The 22591-nt window shown below is 41.6% G+C and overlaps 1 protein-coding gene across 2 annotated transcripts in view; it reads left to right on the forward strand.

The window, feature by feature from the left end:
* The first annotated feature begins 9314 nt into the window (after nucleotides 1-9314).
* Nucleotides 9315-22591, forward strand: part of LOC110490038 (WW domain-containing adapter protein with coiled-coil) — a 74191-nt gene continuing 60914 nt past the window's right edge. Inside the window, exons 1-3 of one of the 2 annotated variants that reach the window (XM_021563136.2) lie at nucleotides 9315-9549; nucleotides 9742-9775; nucleotides 10640-10832. In XM_021563136.2, the coding sequence (XP_021418811.1) occupies nucleotides 9509-9549; nucleotides 9742-9775; nucleotides 10640-10832 (268 nt within the window). In that variant the 5' untranslated portion in view covers nucleotides 9315-9508. The remainder of the gene's footprint in view (nucleotides 9550-9741; nucleotides 9776-10639; nucleotides 10833-22591) is intronic. The other variant, XM_021563135.2, reaches the window with a different exon arrangement.

The following is a 22591-nucleotide window of genomic DNA, read 5'->3' on the forward strand; positions in this document are numbered from 1 at the left end:
GCCAAGATGTTCAAATGTTCATAGATGACCAGCAGGGTCAAATAATAATAATCACAGTGGTTGTACAGGGTGCAACAGGAAAGCACCTCAGGATTAAATGTCAGTTGGCTTTTCATAGCCGATCATTTAGAGTGTTTCTACCGCTCCTGCTGTCTCTAGAGAGTTGAAAACAGCAGTCTAGGGACAGGTAGCACGTCCGGTGAACAGGACAGGTGTCACACTCTGACCATTATTTGAGTTGTTTGTTTCTATGTTTTGTTTGGTCAGGGTGTGATATGAGTGGGCATTCTATGTTGCATGTCTAGTTAGTCTGTTTCTATGTGTTTTGGCCTGATATGGTTCTCAATCAGTGGCAGGTGTTTGTCGTTGTCTCTGATTGGGAACCATATTTAGGTAACCTGTTTTGTATTGTGGTTCGTGGGTTATTGTCTGTGTGTAGTTGCCTTTGTCTGCACTCGTTGGCATAGCGTCACGGTTGTTTTTGTTTAAGTGTTTTTTCGTCATTCAATAAAATAATGGATTCACGCTGCGCTTTGGTCTACTCCATACGACGATCGTGACATCAGGGTTCAATAGCCGCAGGCAGAACAGTTGAAACTGGAGCAGCAGCAGCAGCATGACCAGGTGGACTGGGGACAGCAAGGAGTCATCAGGCCAGGTAGTCCTGAGCCATGGTCCTGAGCCAGGTCCTCCGAGAGAAAGAAAGAAAGTTAGAAAGAGAGAGAATTAGAGCATTCTTAAATTCACACAGGACACCGAATAAGACAGGAGAAATACTCCAGGTATAACAGACTGACGTTAGCCCCCCGACACAAACTATTACAGCATAAATACTGGAGGCTGAGACAGGAGGTGTCGGGAGACACTGTGGCTCTGTCCGACGATACCCCCGGACAGGGCCAAACAGGCAGGATATGACCCCACCCACTTTTCCAAAGCACAGCCCCCACACCACTAGAGGGATATCTCCAACCACCAACTTACCATCCTGAGACAAGGCCAAGTATAGCCCACGAAGATCTCCCCCACGGCACAACCCAAGGGGGGATGCCAACCCGGATGGAAAGATCACATCAGTGACTCAACCAAGTTAAGTGACACACCCCTCCTAGGGATGGCATGGAAGAGCACCAGTAAGCCAGTGACTCAGCCCCTGTAATAGGGTTAGAGGCAGAGAATCCCAGTGGCGAGAGGGGAACCGGTCAGGCAGAGACAGCAAGGGCGGTTTGTTAATCCAGAGCCTTTCCGTCTCACCTTCACACTTCTGGGCCAGACTACACTCAATCATATGACCCACTGAAGAGATGAGTTGTCAATAAAGACTTAAAGGTTGAGACAGAGTCTGCGTCTCTCACATCGATAGGCAGACCATTCCATAAAAATTGAGCTCTATAGGAGACAGTCCAGCCTCCAGTTGTTTGCTTAGAAATTCTAGGGACAATAAGGAGGCCTGCCTACCTATCTTTCTGATTTGGTCCTGCCGTATATACCTACACGTACGCTACGGTCACAACTACACTCAGGAGCAAGCCCATGTAATGCTTTGTAGGTTAACAGTAAAATCTTGAAATCAGCCCTTGCCTTAACAGGAAGCCAGTGTAGAGGCTAGCACTGGAGTAATATGATAAAACATGTGGGGTTCTAGTCAAGATTCTAGCAGCTGTGTTTAGCACTAATTGAAGTTTATTTATTGCTTTATCCGGGTAGCCTGAAAGTAGAGCACTGCAGTAGTCTAACCTAGATGTGACAAAAGCATGGATACATTTTTATGTGTCATATTTGGACCGAAAGTTTCACACTTTTGCAATGTTACTTAGATGGGAAAAAGCTGTCCTTGAAATGGTCTTGATATGTTCGTCAAAAGAAAGATCAGGGTCCAGAGTAACGCCGAGGTCCTTCAGTTTTATTTGAGACGACTGTACAACCATCAAGATTAATTGTCAGATTCAACAGAAGATCTCTTTGTTTCTTGGGACCTAGAACTAGCATCTCTGTTTAGAACATTTGCCGACATCCACTTCCTTATGTCTGAAACAAAGGCTTCCAGGTAGGGCAATTTTGGGGCTTCGACATGTTTCATCTAAATGTACAGCTGTGTGTTGTCCGCATAGCAGTGAAAGTTAACATTATGTTTCCGAATGACATCACCAAGAGGTAAAATATATAATGAAAACAATAGTTGTCCTAAAACGGAGCCTTGAGGAACACATAAATCAATCGTATCAAAAGCAGCACTAAGGTCTAGGAGCACGAAGACAGATGCAGTGCCTCGGTCTGACGCCATTAAAAGGTAATTTACAACCTTCACAAGTGCAGTCTCAGTGCTATGATGGGGTCTAAAACCAGACTGAAGCATTTCGTATACATTGTTTTTAATCAAGAGGGCAGTGTTGCTGCGCAACAGCTTTTTCAAATTTTGGGAGATTCGATGTAGGCCGATAGTTTTTTATATTTTCTGGGCTTTTTCAAGAGACGCTTTATTACTGCCACTTTTAGTGAGTTTGGTACACATCCGGTGGATAGAGAGCCGTTTATTATGTTCAATGGTAAGAGGGCCAAGCACAGGAAGCAGCTCTTTCAGCAGTTTAGTTGGAATAGGGTCCAGTATGCAGCTTGAAGGTTTAGAGGCCTTGATTATTTTCATCAATGTGTCAAGAGATATAGTATTCAAAAACTTGAGTGTCTCCTTTGATCCTAGGTCCTGGCAGAGTTGTGCAGACTCAGGACAACTGAGCTTTGGAGGAATACGCAGATTTAAAGAGGAGTCCGTAATTTGCTTTCTAATAATCATGATCTTTTCCTCAAAGAAGTTTATGAATTTATCACTGCTGAAGTAAAAGCCATCCTCTCTTGGGGAATGTTGATTTTTAGTTAGCTTTGCGACAGTATCAAAAATACATTTGGGATTGTTTTTTTTTTCCTCAATTAAGTTGGAAAAATAGGATGATCGAGCAGCAGTGAGGGCTCTTCGATACTGCACGGTACTGTCTTTCCAAGCTAGTCGGAAGAGTTCCAGTTTGGTATAGTGCCATTTCCGTTCCAATTTTCTGGAAGCTTGCTTCAGAGCTTGGGTATTTTCTGTATGCCAGGGAGCTAGTCAAATGTTTTTTGTTTTTAGGAGTGCAACTGCATCTAGGGTATTGTGCAAGGTTAAATTGAGTTCCTCAGTTCGGTCGTTAACTGATTTTTGTACTCTAACGTCCTTGGGTAGGTGGAGGGAGTCTGGAAGGGTGTCTAGGAATCTTTGGGTTGTCTGAGAATTTATAGCACGGGTTTTGATGATCCTTGGTTGTGGTCTGAGCAGATTACTTGTTGCGATTGCAAACGTAATAAAATGGTGGTCCGATAGTCCAGGATTATGAGTAAAAACATTAAGATCCACAACATTTATTCCACGGGACAAAACTAGGTCCAGAGCATGACTATGGCAGTGAGTAGGTCCGGAGACATGTTGGACAAAACCCACTGAGTCGATGATGGCTCTGAAAGCCTTTTGGAGTGAGTCTGTGGACTTTTCCATGTGAATATTAAAGTCACCAAAAATTTGAATATTATCTGCCATGACTACAAGGTCCGATAGGAATTCAGGGAACTCAGTGAGGAACACTGTTTTTGGCCCCCAAAAAATTGAGTAGGCTGCATAGATTTCATGACTAGAAGCTCAAAAGATGAAAACGTTGTTGTTTTTTTGTGAATTGAAATTTGCTAACGTAAATGTTAGTGTAACAGTATAACTTTAATCCGTCCCCTCGCCACTTCCTGGGCGCGAACCAGGGACCCTTTGTACACATCGACAACAGTAACCCACGAAGCATCGTTACCCACGAAGCATCGTTACCCATCGCTCCACAAATGCCACGGCCCTTGCAGAGCAAGGGGAATCACTACTTCAAGGTCTCAGAGCAAGTGACGTCACCGATTGAAATGCCACTAGCGCGCACCACCGCTAACTAGCTAGCAATTTTATATCGGCTACATTAGCAATACCTCCGCCTTTGCGGGATGCGCGGGGGATATGGTCACTAGTGTAACCAGGAGGAGAGGCCTCATTTAACACAGTAAATTCATCAGGCTTAGGCCATGTTTCAATCAGGCCAATCACATCAAGATTATGATCAGTGATTAGTTCATTGACTGTAACAGCCTTGGAAGTGAGGGATCTAACATTAAGTAGCCCTATTTTGAGATGTGAGATATCACAATGTCTTTCAATAATGGCTTTATTCCAGTGACATTGCTAAGGCGAACACCGCCATGTTTAATTTTGTCTAGATCAAGGCACAGACATGGTCTCAATGGGAATAGCTGAGCTGACTACACTGACTGTGCTAGTGGCAGGCTCCACTAAGCTGGTAGGCTGGCTAACAACCTGTTGCCTGGCCTGCACCTTATCTCATTGTGGAGCTAGGGGAGTTAGAGCCCTGTCTATGTTCGTAGATAAGATGAGAGCACTCCTCCAGCTAGGATGGAGTCCGTCACTCCTCAACAGGCCAGGCTTGGTCCTGTTTGTGGGTGAGTCACAGAAAGTCACGTATCTTCAAATTCTATCTTTTGGGAGGGGTGATGGAGTTGTGAGACTCTGCTGTAGACCTCATCACTCCCCATAACTGGGAGGGGGCCAGAGACAATTACTCAATGCCGGCACATCTTTCTAGCTGTATTACACGCTGAAGCTATGTTGCGCTTGGTGACCTCTGACTGTTTCATTCTAACATCGTTGGTGCCGACGTGGATAACAATATCTCTATACGCTCTACACTCTGCAGTTTTAGCTTTAGCCAGCACCATCTTCAGATTAGCTTTATTGTCGGTAGCCCTGCCCCCTGGTAAACAGTGTATGTTCGCTGGATGATTCGTTTTATGTCTAATACTGCGGGTAATGGAGTGGCCAATGACTAGGGTTTTCAATTTGTCAGAGCTACTGGTGGGAGGCTCTCAGACCCCGTAACGGGAGGAGTAGAGACCAGAGAAGGCTAGGCCTCTGACTCTAACCGGTTGCTAAATGGGGAGAACCGGTTGAAAGTTTCTGTTGGCTGAATGAGCGACAAAGGTTGAGCATTCCTACAGCATTTCCTTCCAGAAGCCATGAGAAAATTGTCCAGCTGCGGGGACTGTGCGAGGGGATTTAAACTACTATGTGTACTTACTGGTGACACAGACGCTGTTTCATCCTTTCCTACACTTAAATTACCCTTGCCTAACGATTGCGTCTGAAGCTGGGTTTGCAGCACAGCTATCTTCACCGTAAGGCGATCGTTCTCCTGTATATTATGAGTAGAGCGACTGCAATTAGAAGGCATCATGTTAATGTTATTACTTAGCTTCGGCTGGAGGAGGTACTAACTTGCAGATAATCTGTCCGGGATGAAAAAGTTGAATGAAGAAAGTTGAAAAAAACTAAAAATATAAACGGTAATTAAAAAGTAAAAACCGTACAGTTGGCAGGTAGCAAAGTAAGGTTAGCATCAAACCGCACAGCAGCACGTAAACAAGTCTACAAGTTGTGACCCCCGTTTGCTACTATACCAGCCTCTACTCACAAGGCCATATACACTGTCTGCAATTGTGATACCGGTTGGACGTACTGCCAGACGTACTGGAGGCAGCTTTGTGCATATGGAACAGTTCTGGAATCTTTCATTTCAGCTCATGAAACATGGCACCAACACTTGACATGTTGCATATTTATTTTTGTTCAGTGTAGCTATAGATAGTGATGAAACAATCCATAGTAAGCTAGAGTTTTGATGGTGGACTAACAGTTTTATTTGGAATTAATAAGCTTGCTATCCAAGCTGGGATATGTAGGATCATGTCTAGGTAAAAAATAAATATAGATTTTTTTCCTTTTTTTTTGTTATTTAAATTAGAAAATGACAAACAAATAGACCGGTACAGTTGAAAAAATTAATGGAAGTATACTGCATATGGAGACTGTTTCGTGCCAAAAACAAAGGGTTAATTAAGAAAAATAGGGGGTTAATTAATATTTTGTCAAATAAATCAAATAAAAAATATTTCCTGATCTTTCTTACACACTACATGACCGGAAGTATGTGGACACCTGCTCATCAAACATCTCATTCCAAAATCATGGGCATTAATATAGAGTTGGTCCCCTGTTTGCTGCTATAACAGCCTCCACTCCACTCAGGCTTTCCACTAGATGTTGGAACATTGCTGTGGAGACTTGCTTCCATTCAGCCACAAGAGTATTAGTGAGGTTGGGCACTGATGTTGGGCAATTAGGCCTGGCTCGCAGTCGGCGTTCCAATTCATCTCAAAGGTGTTCGATGGGTTTGAGGTCAGGGCTCTGTGCAGGTCAGTCAAGTTCTTCCTCACCGATTTCAACAAATCATTTCTGTATGGATCTCGCTTTGTGCACGGGGGCATTATCATGCTGAATCATGAAAGGGCTTTTCCCAAACTGTTGCCACAAAGTTGGAAGCACAGAATCAACTAGACTGTAATTGTATGCTGTGGCATTAAGATTTCCCATAACCGGAACGTAGGGGCCTAGCCAGAACCATGATAAACAGCCCCAGACCATTATTCCTCCTCCACTAAACTTTACAGTTTACAGTTTGCACTATGCATTGGAGCAGGTAGCGTTCTCCTGGCATCTGCCAAAACCAGGGGAATTTAATGTAGGGAAACTTAAATCCATCTTACCAAATTTCTATCAGCATGTTAAATGTGCAACCAGAGGGGAAAAAACTCTGGACCACCATTACTCCACACACAGAGATGCATACAAAGCTCTGCCTTGCTCTGCATTTGGCAAATCTGACCATAATTCTATCCTCCTGATTCCTGCTTACAAGCTAAAATTAAAGCAGGAAGCACCAGTGACTCGATCTATAAAAAAGTGGTCAGATGAAGCAGATGCTAAGCAACAGGACTGTTTTGCTAGCACAGACTAGAAAATGTTCTGGGATTCCTCTGATGGCATTGAAGAGTACACCACATCAGCCATTGGCTTCATCAATAAGTGCATCGATGACGTCGTCCCCACAGTGACCGTACGTACATACCCCAACAAGAAGCCATGGATTACAGGCAACATCCGCACTGAGCTAAAGGCCAGAGCTGCCGCTTTCAAGGATTGGGACTCTAACCCGGAAGCTTATAAGAAATCCCGCTATGCCCTCCGACGAACCATCAAACAAGCTAAGTGTAAATGCAGGACTAAGATCAAATGGTACTACACCGGCTCTGATGCTCGTTGGATGCGTCAGGGCTTGCAAACCATTACAGATTACAAAGGGAAGCACAGCTGAAGGCTGCCCAGTTACGCGAGCCTACCAGACGAGTTAACTACTTCTATGCTCGCTTCGAAGCAAATACCACGCACTCCGCAGACGATGTGAATAATACCTTTAAAAGGTCAACATTCACAGGGACGCAGGGCCAACTGCCAAGTGCCTTTACTGACATTTTCAACCTCTCCCTGTCTGAGTCTGTAATACCAACATGTTTTAAGCAGACCACCATAGTCCCTGTGCCCAAGAACACTCAGGTAACTTGCCTAAATGACTGCCGACCCGTAGCACTCACGTCTGTAGCCATGGAGTGCTTTGAAAGGCTGGTCATGGCTCACATCAATACCATTATCCCAGAAACCCTAGACCCACTCCAATTTGCATGCCGCCCTAACAGATCCACAGATGATGCAATCTCTATTGCACTCCACACTGCCCTTTCCCATCTGGACAAAAGGAACACCTATGTGAGAAAGCTATTCAATTGACTACAGCTCAGCGTTCAGCAACATAGTGCCCTCAAATCTCATCACTAAGCTAAGGACCCTGGCACTAAACACCTCCTTCTGCAACTGGATCCTAGATTGCCTGACGGGCCAACCACGGGTGGTAAGAGTATGTAACAACACATCCGCTACGCTGATCCTCAACACAGGGGCCCCTCAGGGGTGTGTGCTCAGTCCCGTCCTGTACTCCCTGTTCACTCATGACTGCACGGCCAGGCACGACTCCAACAACATCATTACGTTTGACTTATCTTGAAGCCACTCCTGTGTTGTCTTAGCTGTGTGCTTAGGGTCATTGTCCTGTTGGAAGGTGAACCTTCACCTTCATCTGAACAGGTGTTCTAAAGGTGATTTGATAGTTTCTGATCTACCCTCTGGGTAATACCTCACCTTTAATGATTTTATTTGTTAAGCATCTTGAAATGTATTTGTTGTAAGAAATGTGCCATATAAATACAGTTTGATTGATTGGCATTAACAACTACACAATACAATGTTTATTTATTCATGACACTAACTTTCTTTATTTTCTCAATAAACACTTGTAAATCATCATTAATTTAGATTTTTTCACTCAATTTGTCATAATTTACAAACGTCACCAAACTAAGTAGCCTATTTATTTGTAGGATGTATAAAGCAATTATAGTTGCCTCTCCTTTTAGGCTTTTCAATTATTAAAGTGTAGCTAATAATGCAATCATGTTGAATGTTTTAACTCCTGTGAAATGTATAATGATTGTCTTACAAGGCATTAAAGCATTGCAAGAGTCTACAATCAGCTTGTTTCCGAAATTCCCAAAGAGAGCTCCATACTGGGACTTCCTGACCAATAGTGGAAATCCATTGTGCACTAAAGTGCTGGTGGACATAGCTTCTTTTGTCTGTGGCCCGTCAGCTTTCTTTTTCATTCTGACCATGCTCACAATATGTAAATGACCACATCTCCACCAATCTGTTCAGACTAGGATATGTTTATTTCTCAGAAGGTTTACTTTGCAGGCAGCATCAGACAGGTTGCTTGAAGAGGGTAACACTGTGCAGCTCTCTCGTGATGCCTCCTCCCTCCTGTGTCAGCTAGTCAAGTGAGGACGTGAGGCGTATGGAGTCACATATGAGCTAAATCTGTATCAGACCTGGGTTTCTTATTGAAATGGAAATTAGATTTGACATAGAAGTACAGTACACGACATACAATATAATAGGTCAAAATATGTGTTAATGCACTTCCACAAATACCCAGCAGACAGCACAAGAGATCCACAATAGAACCAGGGAGATTGTTTTGAGTTCATACTCGAACTACTAGATTACCTACCAACTACTCTGAGAGTGTATTTGTGAAAAAATGTGACAGACATGCTGGTAGGTAATAAACCTATTTTGGTGCATGAAAATGCCACTGAAGTGTGCTGTTCTAAAGTAATCCGTGTTGTTGTTTTTCTGAACAACTTTGCAGCGTCTCAAAAAAAATCGACAACCGGATGATGGCAGCCGAGTTTAGCGCCGCAGTGTCCCGGATGTAGTAGTGGGAGGGGGGACCTGCAGGCTGAGCTTCACCTTTTGGTAGATAGGGGCATAGCTAGTTGGTGTGCGCGCGAGTGGGAGATGGACCGAGAGCGTTCTTCCGATTAGCAACTGAAATACTCAGCACTATTAAAATAATATAACAGGTTGCTGAAAGAAAACATAACTTAGTCCATCTTTCACATCCAATCCACACACACTAACACGGCATTGATGGTAATGTATGCAAGGAAACAACCGAGACTCAGCGATGGGTAAACAGCTCTAACGTTACTTCTATTCAGTTTTTTCTTCTCAGTTTTGACAATCCGCCATTTTTATTGCAATAAAAATAAGTAGAAACTTATGGAAGCTATTCAGCTGTTGCAGATTATTGAACTGTTTTTGTTTTGTTTTTTTCATTGATGTTTGAGATCATCTTTACAACCTGTTTCTTATTTTTTTAGGTGCAACGACCGAAGGGATTCACAGCCCTACCAGGTACTTGTTAGCTAGCAACAAATAAGATTAAAATGGATACTCTAGTGCAGGCTTCTTGAGTACTACAGGCCTCGGTGCGGAAAATCGCAAAGTAGCGAATTTCCTTTGGGTTTGAACAAAAAACAATGCTGTATGTTGGTTAACATTACAATTATGACTGGTAGATTGTATACATAATTTAAACGTCGAATTTTGCTTTGTGAACACATTTACTAGAGTTTTATTGGAGCCCATAGTTAACTATAATTCCGGCCTATTCGTAATGTCACAGCTTGCGCGATATAAGATTAAGGAGCAAAGTTCAGAAAAAGAAATGTAGTTAACTAAATAACCTTCATGTTGGTAACACCCAAATACTATAATAAATTAGGTTATCTTTGAAATTGTAAGAATTAACGTTAGTAGCTAGCTATATATGGTCGACATTTACGCTAACTAATGTTAGCTAACGTTATATGATAAGACAGAAAAACACTTGAATTAGCTGTCTCCCACATCTATTGATTTCGTTACACCCCACGTTTAGTTTGAGTCTTACATGCGCAGGGTTTAGCTAATCAATTGTCATTGCCCATCCATGGAGCCAATAGCTTGTGACGTAGCCACAGCTGATCTAGCTAACTACAAGATTAAGTCACGACTTTTTAGAATTTGCAAGATCTTGTAAACACATTTTCATGGCATGCGTATTATTTGGCTGCATAATTTTGGGGCTAATAAGCTTTTGTGCTATGCAACTTGTAATGATATCACATTCACAGACACTTAGTCAGACGTTTAGATTCAGCTCGAGCCTTTCGAATCGATCATGGCTCTGAATCGATTGCCGTTCCAGAATCTATTTTTGTTTTGATTTGTTTTCAGACTCTCAAGTACTCATCGAAGAGTCACCCCGGTGGTGATCACCGCCATGACAAGATGCGAGACACCGCAGATGCCACTCCACCATGTAAAATGCTTCGGCGATCTGACAGTCCTGACAACAAACACATTGACAGCACGGGGCATGGCAGGGCAAAGGCAGTCCACGCGCAGCGGGCCAGAGAGAGGGATGGAGGTGAGAAATGCATCTAAGATCTTAAAAAAAAAAAAAATTCAAGTAGCTAACCACCAGTGTCTGTTAGTTTCTCCCTATGCACATTTTTACTACTGACATGTATTCTGCATTCATTTGTTAAGCTGTATGATGTAGGCCGAGTCAGAAATATTGTGTTGCTAAGATCAAGCATACATGTATGTCGCTCTGAGTGTCTGTCTGCTAAATGACTAAAATGTAAACAGTACTTTCTCTCAAATGATGTTGCCATTATAGATCTGAAGTGCCATGCAACAGCTCTGTCTAGTCACATGCCTTAAATCTTTAAAGATGCACTACGCATAAATGGCTCCACCATTTCCTTGTTGCTAAAATACCATTAGTTTGCCTAATTTCAGTTTGTGACAAAAACAAGCAGTCATTGTGTAGAGCATAATAGAACCATCTAAACCGCTGGGAAATATATTTTCCAAAACAAAAAATGTTGTATATTCAGCTGTTTGAAGCTTGTGTACAAAACCGAAAGTAAAAGACCAAAATGAAACTTCTGAACGGGAAGCATAGAAATAGCACATAGATGGTTTAATGACACACTTATTGGAAGTGAAAGACTGCACAGTGCCTCATATGTGCTGCTTAGTATATCTATAAGACAGTGACGAAATCAAGTCCAGCATATCAGCCAGGACAACACATGTAATAAATCATGGCAGAGGTGTAAATCATAAAGATCATCTAACAAATCAGAAGTGTATGTCTAAACCTAGAATCATATTCGTATCCTCTCGCTTCTCCTGTTTTCTGAGTTTGGGCTCTGAATGAGGTTCATTATCCCTGGTATTTTGATCTTGAATTGAACACTTAAGTTACTCTACCTTCTGCATTGTCAAACAGTAGTCGGATGGCACTCTCTAGGATAGGTAAGACTAGACAATATTCTGAGTGCTGTGGTGAAACTAGACAATAATGTCAGATTCATGAAAAGTAGCTAGCTGGCGGAAGCCAGCTCTGTAAAGCGCATCTCCTTCTTGAACTAGCACTTCATTCCACTGTCTACACTAGTCAGCCTGCTCATTGTACACTGATACACTCATATGCTTACCTAAAACAGTGTTTTGAATAGGGTTACCAGTTGTGCCTTGTTACAGATTTGATGTCATATCTGTTAGCATTGTGTTTTTCATCCCAATTCTAAATGTCCATAACCAACCATTTGCAAATGTACACTATTAACATTGACTAGTTTTGTCAACTCTTAGCCTCTATTTGGATGTAGCCTCTTTAACCATTGACCAAACTGCTAATGTTTCATTGTAATATTCTTTTAAGAATAGTATTCACACACCAACTTTGGAGATTTGGTCATGAGATAACAGCAGTCTAGCTGTGCATTATTTAAGCTTATTTACTGGCAGTGTGTTTGCCTATTTCTTGCAGGCCCTAAAATGAACACCTGTACAGATTTTGTCATTGGCGGGTAAGATGTCTATTTCACCCACCACGTTGGCGGCATTTCACTCTAATTTGTGAATTAAAGTAAATGCTGCACTAGCTGTTTTCAAAGTATTTCTGCGGCCTTGTTTCATAGCTGGTAACTTAATTGCACAAAGTCAAATAACTACGAATCCTACTATAGCCTATCCACCTGGCGCTGCAACACTGCCTGGCTTGGGTCTGTGCGCATGTGAAGAGCTGAGTGAGATACATTTTTAGAAGCGCTGCGCACGGGTACAAAAGTTGGTCTAATTTACTTGTCTACTGAAGTGACACTGCCCTTGTGTTTCTTGGCTATTTACATTGTATTGTTAACAAGCTAGGTTTTTCAATGTTGGAGTTTCAACTGTTAGGGAAGAGAAGACGACTCAGGCACAAACATGACATTTCCACGGTAACCTCCCACCCTTAAAGGGGCAGGTGTAATGTTTGTTTCTGATCTTTTGGTTAACTTCTTAGTGATCCCTTCACGCGCCAATCCCGTTAACCTGTTGCGACGAGCAAACCCGTTTCCGGGAGCGTAATTACAGCCTCAAGCTCATTACCATTACGCAACGTTAACTATTCATGAAAATCGCAAATGAAATAAATATATTAGCTCACAAGCTTAGCCTTTTGTTAACAACACTGTCATCTCAGATTTTCAAAAAATGCTTTTCAACCATAGCTACACAAGCATTTGTGTAAGAGTATTGATAGCTAGCATAGCATTAAGCCTAGCATTCAGCAGGCAACATTTTCACAAAAACAAGAAAAGCATTCAAATAAAATAATTTACCTTTGAAGAACTTTGGATGTTTTCAATGAGGAGACTCTCAGTTAGATAGCAAATGTTCAGTTTTTCCCCAAATATTATTTGTGTAGGAGAAATCATTTTGTTCATCACGTTTGGCTGAGAAAAAACCCCGAAAATTCAGTCATTACAACGCAAACTTTTTTCCAAATTAACTCCATAATATCGACAGAAACATGGCAAATGTTGTTTAGAATCAATCCTCAAGGTGTTTTTCACATATCTATTCGATGATAAGTCACTCGTGGCAGTTTGGTTTCTCCTCTGTTCAAAATGGAAAAATGCGTGCACCTGGAGATTACGCAATAGTTTCGACGGAGGACACCGAGCGGACACCTGGTAAATGTAGTCTCTTATGGTCAATTTTCCAATGATATGCCTACAAATACGTCACAATGCTGCAAACACCTTGGGAAATGACAGAAAGTGTAGGCTCTCTCCTTGTGCATTCACAGCCATATAAGGAGACATTAGAACACAGCGCCTCAAAAATCTGCCTCACTTCCTGTATGAAATTTCATCTTGGTTTCGCCTGTAGCATTAGTTCTGTCTGTGGCACTCACAGACAATATCTTTGCAGTTTTGGAAACGTCAGAGTGTTTTCTTTCCAAAGCTGTCAATTATATGCATAGTCGAGCATCTTTTCGTGACAAAATATCTTGTTTAAAACGGGAACGTTTTTCATCCAAAAAGGAAATACTGCCCCCAGAGTTTCTTAACACCCAGTGAAATAGCAGCGCGCCAAATTCAAAAACTGAAATACTCATAATAATTAATAAATCATACAAGTGTTATACACCGGTTTAAAGATGAACTTCTTGTTAATCCAGCCACTGTGTCTGATTTCAAAAAGGCTTTACAGCAAACCAAACCATGCTATTTTGAGGAGAGCACGTGATCAAACATACACATGAAAATCATAATTCAACCTGCCAGGCACAATTCAAAAGTCAGAAATAACATATTATTCATGCCTTACCTTTGAAGATCTTATTTTCTTGTCACTCCAATATGTCCATTAAACATCGCAAATGGTCCTTTTGTTTGATTAATTCTGTCATATCCCCAAAATGTCAATTTATTTGGCGCGTTTGATTTTGAAAATACACAGGTTCCAACTCGTGCAACATGCCTACAAAGTATCTAATAAGTTACCTGTAAACTTGATCCAGACTCTTCAAACAACTTTAGGTATTTTACGTAAATAATCTATACAATTTAAGACGGGATAAACTGTGTTCAATAGCGGATAAAAACAAAGTGGAGTGAGTTTTCAGGCTTTCAGCCTCTAACAAACAGTACACTTCACTCGACCCTCATTCTGAACTGCCTTACTACTTCATTTCTCAAAGGAAAAACACTCTAAAGACTGACATCCAGTGGAAGCGATAGGAACTGCAAGCAAGTGCCTTAGAAATCCAGGTATCCATAGAAATCCCATTGAAAAGAGAGTGACCTCAATATTTTTTCCTGGATGGTTTGTCCTCATCACTGCCAAATAAGTGTTGTTATACTCAGACATCATTCAAACAGTTTTAGAAACTTCAGTGTTTTCTATCCAAATCTACTAATAATATGCATATCCTAGCTTCTGGGTTTACTTTGGGCACACTTTTCATCCGGACGTGAAAATAGTGACCCCTAGCCTTAAGAAGTTTTAAGATTCAGGTCACAAATTAAACAATATACCACGTTACTTCTTACTAGTAATACATTTATTGTTTTAGAAAAATTACTAAGCACGTTCATCTATTTTTTTGTGTGTTTTTGTTGCTGCAATTTTAGGGAAAAAATCTGGGGGAAAAGATATGAGTGTCTGGTAGCTTTTTAAATCTATCTGCCACAGTGGCTGGTGGGCTTTGGTCACTATCCAAAATGTCTGCCCTCTTTTTCCCTACTGGAAATCGGTCCTTGTTTGTCTTTATCCACAATGAGAATGGCATAACCAACCTAACCTAACCAGACATGTATGAACAATGAAAGACCAGTGTATAGATTTGTTTACTTCAATATCATGCTGAACATCTGTGGCACATATGCTATATGCAAGGGACATCTGGGCCATCTGGGCCAAGCATGTGCGATTATGAGTGCTGGCCTAGAATCGGGTCTCTCCTGTCCATGTAATCTTAGTCATTACGATCTAAAAGGCAACATTTATTGTGTATCATCACTCGTCTGAGATACTTTATACAGGCCCTGAATTAAGCCCCACTCTAAGTTAGTGCACACTGAGTTCTTGCCTGTACCATAAAATGTAAATACTACACAGAAAGAAGCATGCCTGATTACATATGATTAAATTAATTACTGTGGTTGGCTCATCATTCACTGAACAAAATTATAAATGCAACATTTTAAATTGTTGGTCCCATGTTTCATGAGCTGAAATAAAAGATCCCAGAAATGTTACATATGCACAAAAAGCTTATTTCTCAAATTGTGCACGAGCGTTGCAAAAATAAATGTCAAAATCATGTTATTCAATTATTGCACACACACTGCTCGCGCGCGCCAACGAGCATCTGCGTTGCCAAGGGCTAAAATAGAAGTCATTACTATTTCTGACGCAGATCGCGCTGCAAGTCCTGCCTCTCCCATCTCCTCATTGGCTTATAGAAGCAGGTACCCACGTGCCATCTCCTCATTGGTTATACCCATGTGGGTGATTGAAAGACTAACTGTTTTGCCGGTCGTCGTGGTAATACTATGAAAGTTTAGATGCCAATCGCCATATAAGTTCAAAGATGAAAAGGCCTGGAAGGAGGAGAGATGACTAGAAATGATTCGGTTGACCGTTTTATGTGTGGATTAATTGTCGGAGTAGAGGACCTTGTGCAGTTCGGGTAAAATAACAACTCAATGTTTATATCCCAGGACAAATTAGCTAGCAACAGCAAGCTAGCTAAATAGGACAAATTAGCTAGCATGTGCAAGCTAGCTAGATAAATTGCCATACATGTTTAATGCTTTTCAACCTGTCCCCAAATTAATGTAATTGGTTCAGAGTTTGTTTTGATATTTTAACCTGTGTGTTGTGATCGCATTTTGTGTGGGTGACAAAATACATTTATGTGCGTGCAGCCTGTTTGGGTTCCGTGTCGGTGAGCATTTCTCCTTTGCCAAGATAATCCAGGTGTGGCATATCAAGAAGCTGATTAAACAGCATGATCATTACATGGTGCACCTTGTGCTGAGGACAATAAAAGTAATTCCACAATACTAACCTAAATGAGAGTGAAAAGAAGGAGGCCGTTCTAAAATGTGCAGTTTTGTCTCGCAACACTGTCCTGTGTGGCTCAGTTGGTAGAGCATGGCACTTGCAATGCAAGGCTTGTGGGTTTGATTCCCACGGGGGACCAGTGCAACAAAAATATGGAAATGTATGCACTCACTACTACTATACGTCACTCTGGATAAGAGCATCTGCTAAATGACTAAAATGTAAATGTAATGCCACAGATGTCTCAAGCTTTGAGAGAGTGTAATTGGCATGCTGACTGCAAGAATGTCCTCCAGAGTTGTTGCCAGAGGATGGAATGTTCGTTTCTCTACCAACATCGTTTTAGAGAATTTGGCAGAACATTCAACTGGCCTCACAACCGCTTTCTAGGGTTAAAGCGTGGTGTGGGCAAGCAGTTTACTGATGTCAGCTTTATGAACAGGGTGTCCCATGGTGGGGTTATGGTATGGGCAGGCATAATCTATGGACAACAAACATGATTGCATTTTATCAATGCATGTTTGAATGCACAAAAACACTGATGTGATCCTTAGGCCCATTTTCTTTAAGCGTATCTGACCAACAGATGCATATCTGTATTCCCAGTCATGTGAAATCCATAGATAAAGGCCGTATTAATTTATTTCAATTGACTGATTTCCTCATATGAACTGTAACTATGAAATTGTTTTATTTATGTTCAGTGTATTTATTCTAGGCAAAACATGCCTTTGCCATGACATACAAACTCATCTTGTGATATACTCACTTTACTCCTTAGGCCCCTTGTAACTCTCTAGGCTTGTTGCGAAAAACATTTTTTTTAAAAGGTGTGAGTAGTTCTGACAAGTGCTAGGAAATGGCAGTGAATTTCTGATTTGATCCGCTTAAATTATACATGCATTCTTTCCCCAATCTCACTTTTGGTAGGAGCTAACTAGCATTCACCACATACTGTTACCAGGAGTTGCAAACAAAAGTATATTCTGTGATATGGGACTGGCGAAGATTTTCAGCTTGCAGGCAGAAGCTGGAATAAGTTTGAGTGACAGTGAGCGCTTTGCATGGGCGCTTTGTTTGTTTATGATTTATTTTTTGAAACTAGAAAAAAATGCCTGGAACGTAAAATAACGTAGTTAGCCAGTTTCCATGTTTTTAAAATAACGGTTCTGTTCCGGGACAGTATGGATCACTTTCGTTCCTTGAAATGTTATTTTCCTGTTTGTTGGTTCTGTTCCCTGAACCGGTTCCAACCCCTGATTGGCCCCGTGTGTTGCAGCCTGCCAACCCTTCTATCATTTTCCATCATGCCATATAACAAACAATAGTTGGCCACAGCACCTAGACCTACAGCACGGGATGAGGAGTTAACTTGTAGGGCTAGGGCCCAATTAGTATGTAGAAATACTTTAAATAGCTCATCTGACATGACATAATTGTTAAAAGCAATGCAATGGCAAGCTTGCTAAAAAACAATTTAGTAATGTCAGCTCAATGATCACTTCAATGAAGGAAAGATGCATTTTAGGAGTATTTGAACCGTGCCAAAGTTGGTAGACCTAGACGTTGACAGCTACTTATTGCCCCATAGTCTCTTTCATGCACACTGACCACAAACTAAGCCTTGATGTTCTGTATTTCTTGTCAGCCATGAGGTTTTCAGACTTGTAATGCAGTTTCACCATCTTCAGGGGAGCATAATGAAATCCTTCATTGAATACCTTTTCAGACTTTGCCATGTTAATGTAAAGGCCACAATAGTCTAAAATAGCTGTTCGTTAATCTTTTCCGTGTTAGCTTTTGGTACAGTTAAGTATTCTGTGCAAGACGTACCCTTATCAATGAACAATGGAATGAATTACAAGAAATACAGTAAAAAAATTAAACCATCCTTCTGTGAGTTGCATTTGTGGTCTGAAATAAGGCTCCTGCCCATTTCAATTGGTCTCCTAATATGAGTATCTGACATATTTCTATTCAATTTTGATTATCACAACATTTCTTACAAGGTAATAGTTGACAATGTCACTTTTTTTTATGTTGTCTTAGTTAATTTTATTATCTGGTGGAACATATTTTGATAAAGCATACGTCCACACCCAAAAAATGCATTGCCTTATTCACTGATTTGTCTCCAATGACAGTGAACGTTCAATCTATTCCAGTAATGGAACACCTGATTCAAGTAATCAAGGGCTTGATGATCAGTTGATTAATTTAATCATGTGTGCTTGTACTAGAATAGATAAGTGGAGTGGCTGGAGGCACTCTTCAGTCACCTGTTGATACCCTTTTCGTTCGCCTCAGATAATGTTCAGGGTCGGAAATTAACTTTTTGGGCCACCAGCCACTGTGGCCGGTAGATAAAGAAAATCTACCAGCCAAAAATCACAAAAAAACTGAGCGTGCATTCTGTTTCAAAAACAAATGTTTTACTAGTAAGAAGTATTGGGGTATATTGCTATTATTTTTTTTTAACCAAAATATGTTAAAATGCATCATTTAGAGCCAATAATAAAAACAACTTACCAAGAATCAACAAAGTGCCTGCCCTGACACAAAATGCTGTTTATTTGTTATTAGTTCATGGCTCTACGCTGACATTTTTGATAAGGAGTACATGATGTGCTCCTAATTAGAAATGTAGGAGAACAATGAGTAAAAGTTTTTGGCAGTGATCCACCAAGCACAATCATTAGGTGAGACAAATGTTCAGCTGGCCTTTTAAGGGACAAGATGTTACCGAGACTTTCCTTTTGCACTCGCTTGTCTGTGATGAAACAAATCAATGACTGCGATATCTCCCCAGCAGCAGTCAGTTGCAGCAAACTCAAAGTAACGTTGAAAAACAACTTAGCATGTGAACAAAACGATGTTCTAGCCAAGAAACATTAGGACAGAGTCATACTTTTACTATCCTTTCTAGTCAATTTCAAATCAAATGTAACTATTTGTCACATGTGCCAAATACAAATGTAGACCTTACCGTGAAAGGCTTATGTACAAGCCCTTAACCAACAGTACATTTCAAAAAAGAGTTAAAAAAAATATTTACCAAATAAAGTTAAAAGTAACACAATAACCAGGCTATGTATAGGGGGTACCGAGTCTGCGGGGGATACAGGTTAGTTGAGGTAATTTGTACATGTAGGTAGGGGTGAAGTGAACATGCATAGATAATAAACAGTGAGCAGCAGCAGTGTACAAAACAAATATATAGGGGGGGTGTTGTCAGTGTCAATAGTCCAGTTCAGCAGTCTTTTGGCTTGGGGGTGAAGCTGTTATGGAGCCTTTTGGTCCTAGACTTCTCTCTCCGGTACCGCTTGCTGTGCGGCAGCAGAGAGAACAGTCTATGACTTGGGTGACTGGAGTCTCTGGCAATTTTTGGGGCTTTCCTCTGACACTGCCTATTATATAGGTCCTGGATGGCAGGAAGCTTGTCCCCAGTGATATATGGGCCATACGAACAACCCTCTGTGGCGCCTTACGGTCAGTGCCGAGCAGCTGCCATACCAGGCAGTGATGCTCTCGGTGGTGCAGCTATAGAAACTTTTGATTACCTGGGGACCCATGCCTAATCTTTTCCGTCTCCAGGAAGGAGAAGTTGTTGTGCCCTCTTCACGACTGTCTTGGTGTGTTTGGACCATGATAGTTTGTTGGTGATGTGGACACCAAGGAACTTGAAGCTCTCGGCCCTCTCCACTACAGCCCTGTCGATGTTAATGGGGGAATGTTCGGGCCCGCCTTTTCCTATAGTCCAGGAAAAGGTCAGCACTTTTGTCTTGCTCACTTTGAGGGTTGTAGTCTTGGCACCACACTGCGAGGTCTCTGACCCGCCTATAGGCTGTCTCATCATTGTCGGTGATCAGGCTGTTGTCAGCAATGTTAATGTTGTTTGAGTCGTGGGTGTACAGGAGGGAACTAAGTACACACTCAGTGTGGTAAACGTGTTGTTGCCTACCCTTACCACCTGGGGCGGCACGTCAGGAACTCCAGGATCCATTTGCAGGTGGAGGTGTTTAGTCCCAGGGTCCTTAGCTTAGTGATGAGCTTCGTGGGCATTATGGTGTTGAATGATGAGCTGTAGTCAATGAACAACATTTTGTCCATGTGGGAAAGGGCAGTGTATTGTGCGATTGAGATTGCGTCATCTATGGATCTTTTGGGGCAGTATGCGAATTGGAGTGGTTCTAGGGTATCTGGGGGGATGCTGTTGGTGTGAGCCATGACCAACCTTTCAAAGCACTTCATGGCTACTGATGTGAGTGCTACGGGTAGGTAATCATTTAGGCAGGTTACCTTTGCTTCGTTGGGCACAGGGACTATGGGTGGTCTGCTTGAAACATGTAGGTATTACAGATTAGAGGTCGACCGATTTATTCGGAATGGCCGATTTAATCAGTGGCCTATTTCAAGTTTTCATAACAATCGGAAATCGGTATTTTGGGGCGCCGATTTATTTAAAAAAATATATAATTTAATTTTTTATTATTATTTTTTTATACCTTTTATTTAACTTGGCAAGTCTGTTAAGAACACATTCTTATTTTCAATGACAGCCTAGGAACGATGTGTTAACTGCCTCGTTCAGGGGCAAAACGACAGATTTTCACCTTGTCAGCTCGGGGGATCCAACCTTGCAACTTTACTAGTCCCACGCAATAACGTTCTGCCTCCCTCTCGTTGCACTCCACAAGGAGACTGTTACGCGAATGCAGTAAGCCAAGGTAAGTTGCTAGCTAGCATTAAACTTATCTTATAAAAACAATCAATCAAAATCACTAGTTAACTACACATGGTTGATGATATTACTAGATATTATCTAGCGTGTCCTGCGTTGCATATCTGACTGAGCATACAAGTATCTCAGTGTCTGACTGAGTGGTGGTAGGCAGAAGCAGGCGTGTAAACATTCATTCAAACAGCACTTTCGTGCGTTTTGCCAGCAGCTCTTCGTTGTCCGTCAAGCATTGCGCTGTTTATGACTTCAAACCTATCAACTCCCGAGATGAGGCTGGTGTAACCGAAGTGAAAACGGCTAGCTAGTTAGCGCGCGCTAATAGCGGTTCAAACGTCTCTCGCTCTGAGCCTTGCAGTGGTTGTTTCCCTTGCTCTGCATGGGTATGCTGCTTCGAGGGTGGCTGTTGTCGTTGTGTTCCTGGTTCGAGCCCAGGGAGGAGCGGGGAGAGGGACGGAAGCTATACTATTCCACTGGCAATACTAAAGTGCCTATAAGAACATCCAATAGTCAAAGGTTATTGAAATACAAATGGTATAGAGTGAAATAGTCCTATAATAACTCTTACCTGGGAATATTGAAGACTCATGTTAAAAGGAACCACCAGCTTTCATATGTTCTCATGTTCTGAGCAAGGAACCGAAACATTAGCTTTCTTACATAGCACATATTGCTTTCTTCTCCAACACTTTGTTTTTGCACTATTTAAACCAAATTGAACATGTTTCATTATTTACTTGGGCTAAATTGATTTTGAAGTATTATATTAAGTTAAAACAAGTGTTCATTCAGTATTGTTGTAATTGTCATTATTACAAATAAATAAATAAAAATCGTCCGATTAATCGGTATCGACTTTTTTGGTCCTCCAATAATCGGTATCGGCGTTGAAAAACCATAATCGGTCGACCTCTTGCAGATGTCAGGGAGAGGTTGAACATGTCAGTGAAGACACTTGCCAGTTGGTCATCGCATGCTTTGAGTACACGTCCTGGTAATCTGTCAGGCCCCGTGGCTTTGTGGATGTTGACCTGTTTAAAGGTCATGCTCACATTGGCTACCGATAGCGTTATCACAGTCATCCAGAACTGCTGGTGCTCTCGTGCATGCTTCGGTGTTGCTTGCCTCAAAGCGAGCATAAAGGGCATTTAGCTCATCTTGTTGGCTTGCATCACTGTGCAGCTCACGTCTGTGTTTCCCTTTGTAGTCAGTAATAGTTGTCAAGCCCTGTCACATCCAAAGAGTGTTAGAGCCAGTGTAGTATAATTAAATTTAAATTTAGTCCTGTATTGACACTTTGCTTGTTTGATGGTTCGTCTGAGGGCATAGCAGTAATTCTTATAAGCGTCCGGATTAGTGTCCCGCTCGATGCGGATGTTTCCTGTAATCCATGGCTTCTGGTTGGGGTACGTACGGTCACTTTGGGGATGACAAACTTCTACATGTGGGCTTTGGATTTTTTTTATTTAAAAAAATAAACTTTTTCCAGGTGTTCTATGTTGCCAACATGGTTGTTGAAATATACATTCTTA

Source organism: Oncorhynchus mykiss, chromosome 15, assembly GCF_013265735.2.
Source record: "Oncorhynchus mykiss isolate Arlee chromosome 15, USDA_OmykA_1.1, whole genome shotgun sequence".
Classification (NCBI taxonomy): Eukaryota; Metazoa; Chordata; class Actinopteri; order Salmoniformes; family Salmonidae; genus Oncorhynchus; species Oncorhynchus mykiss.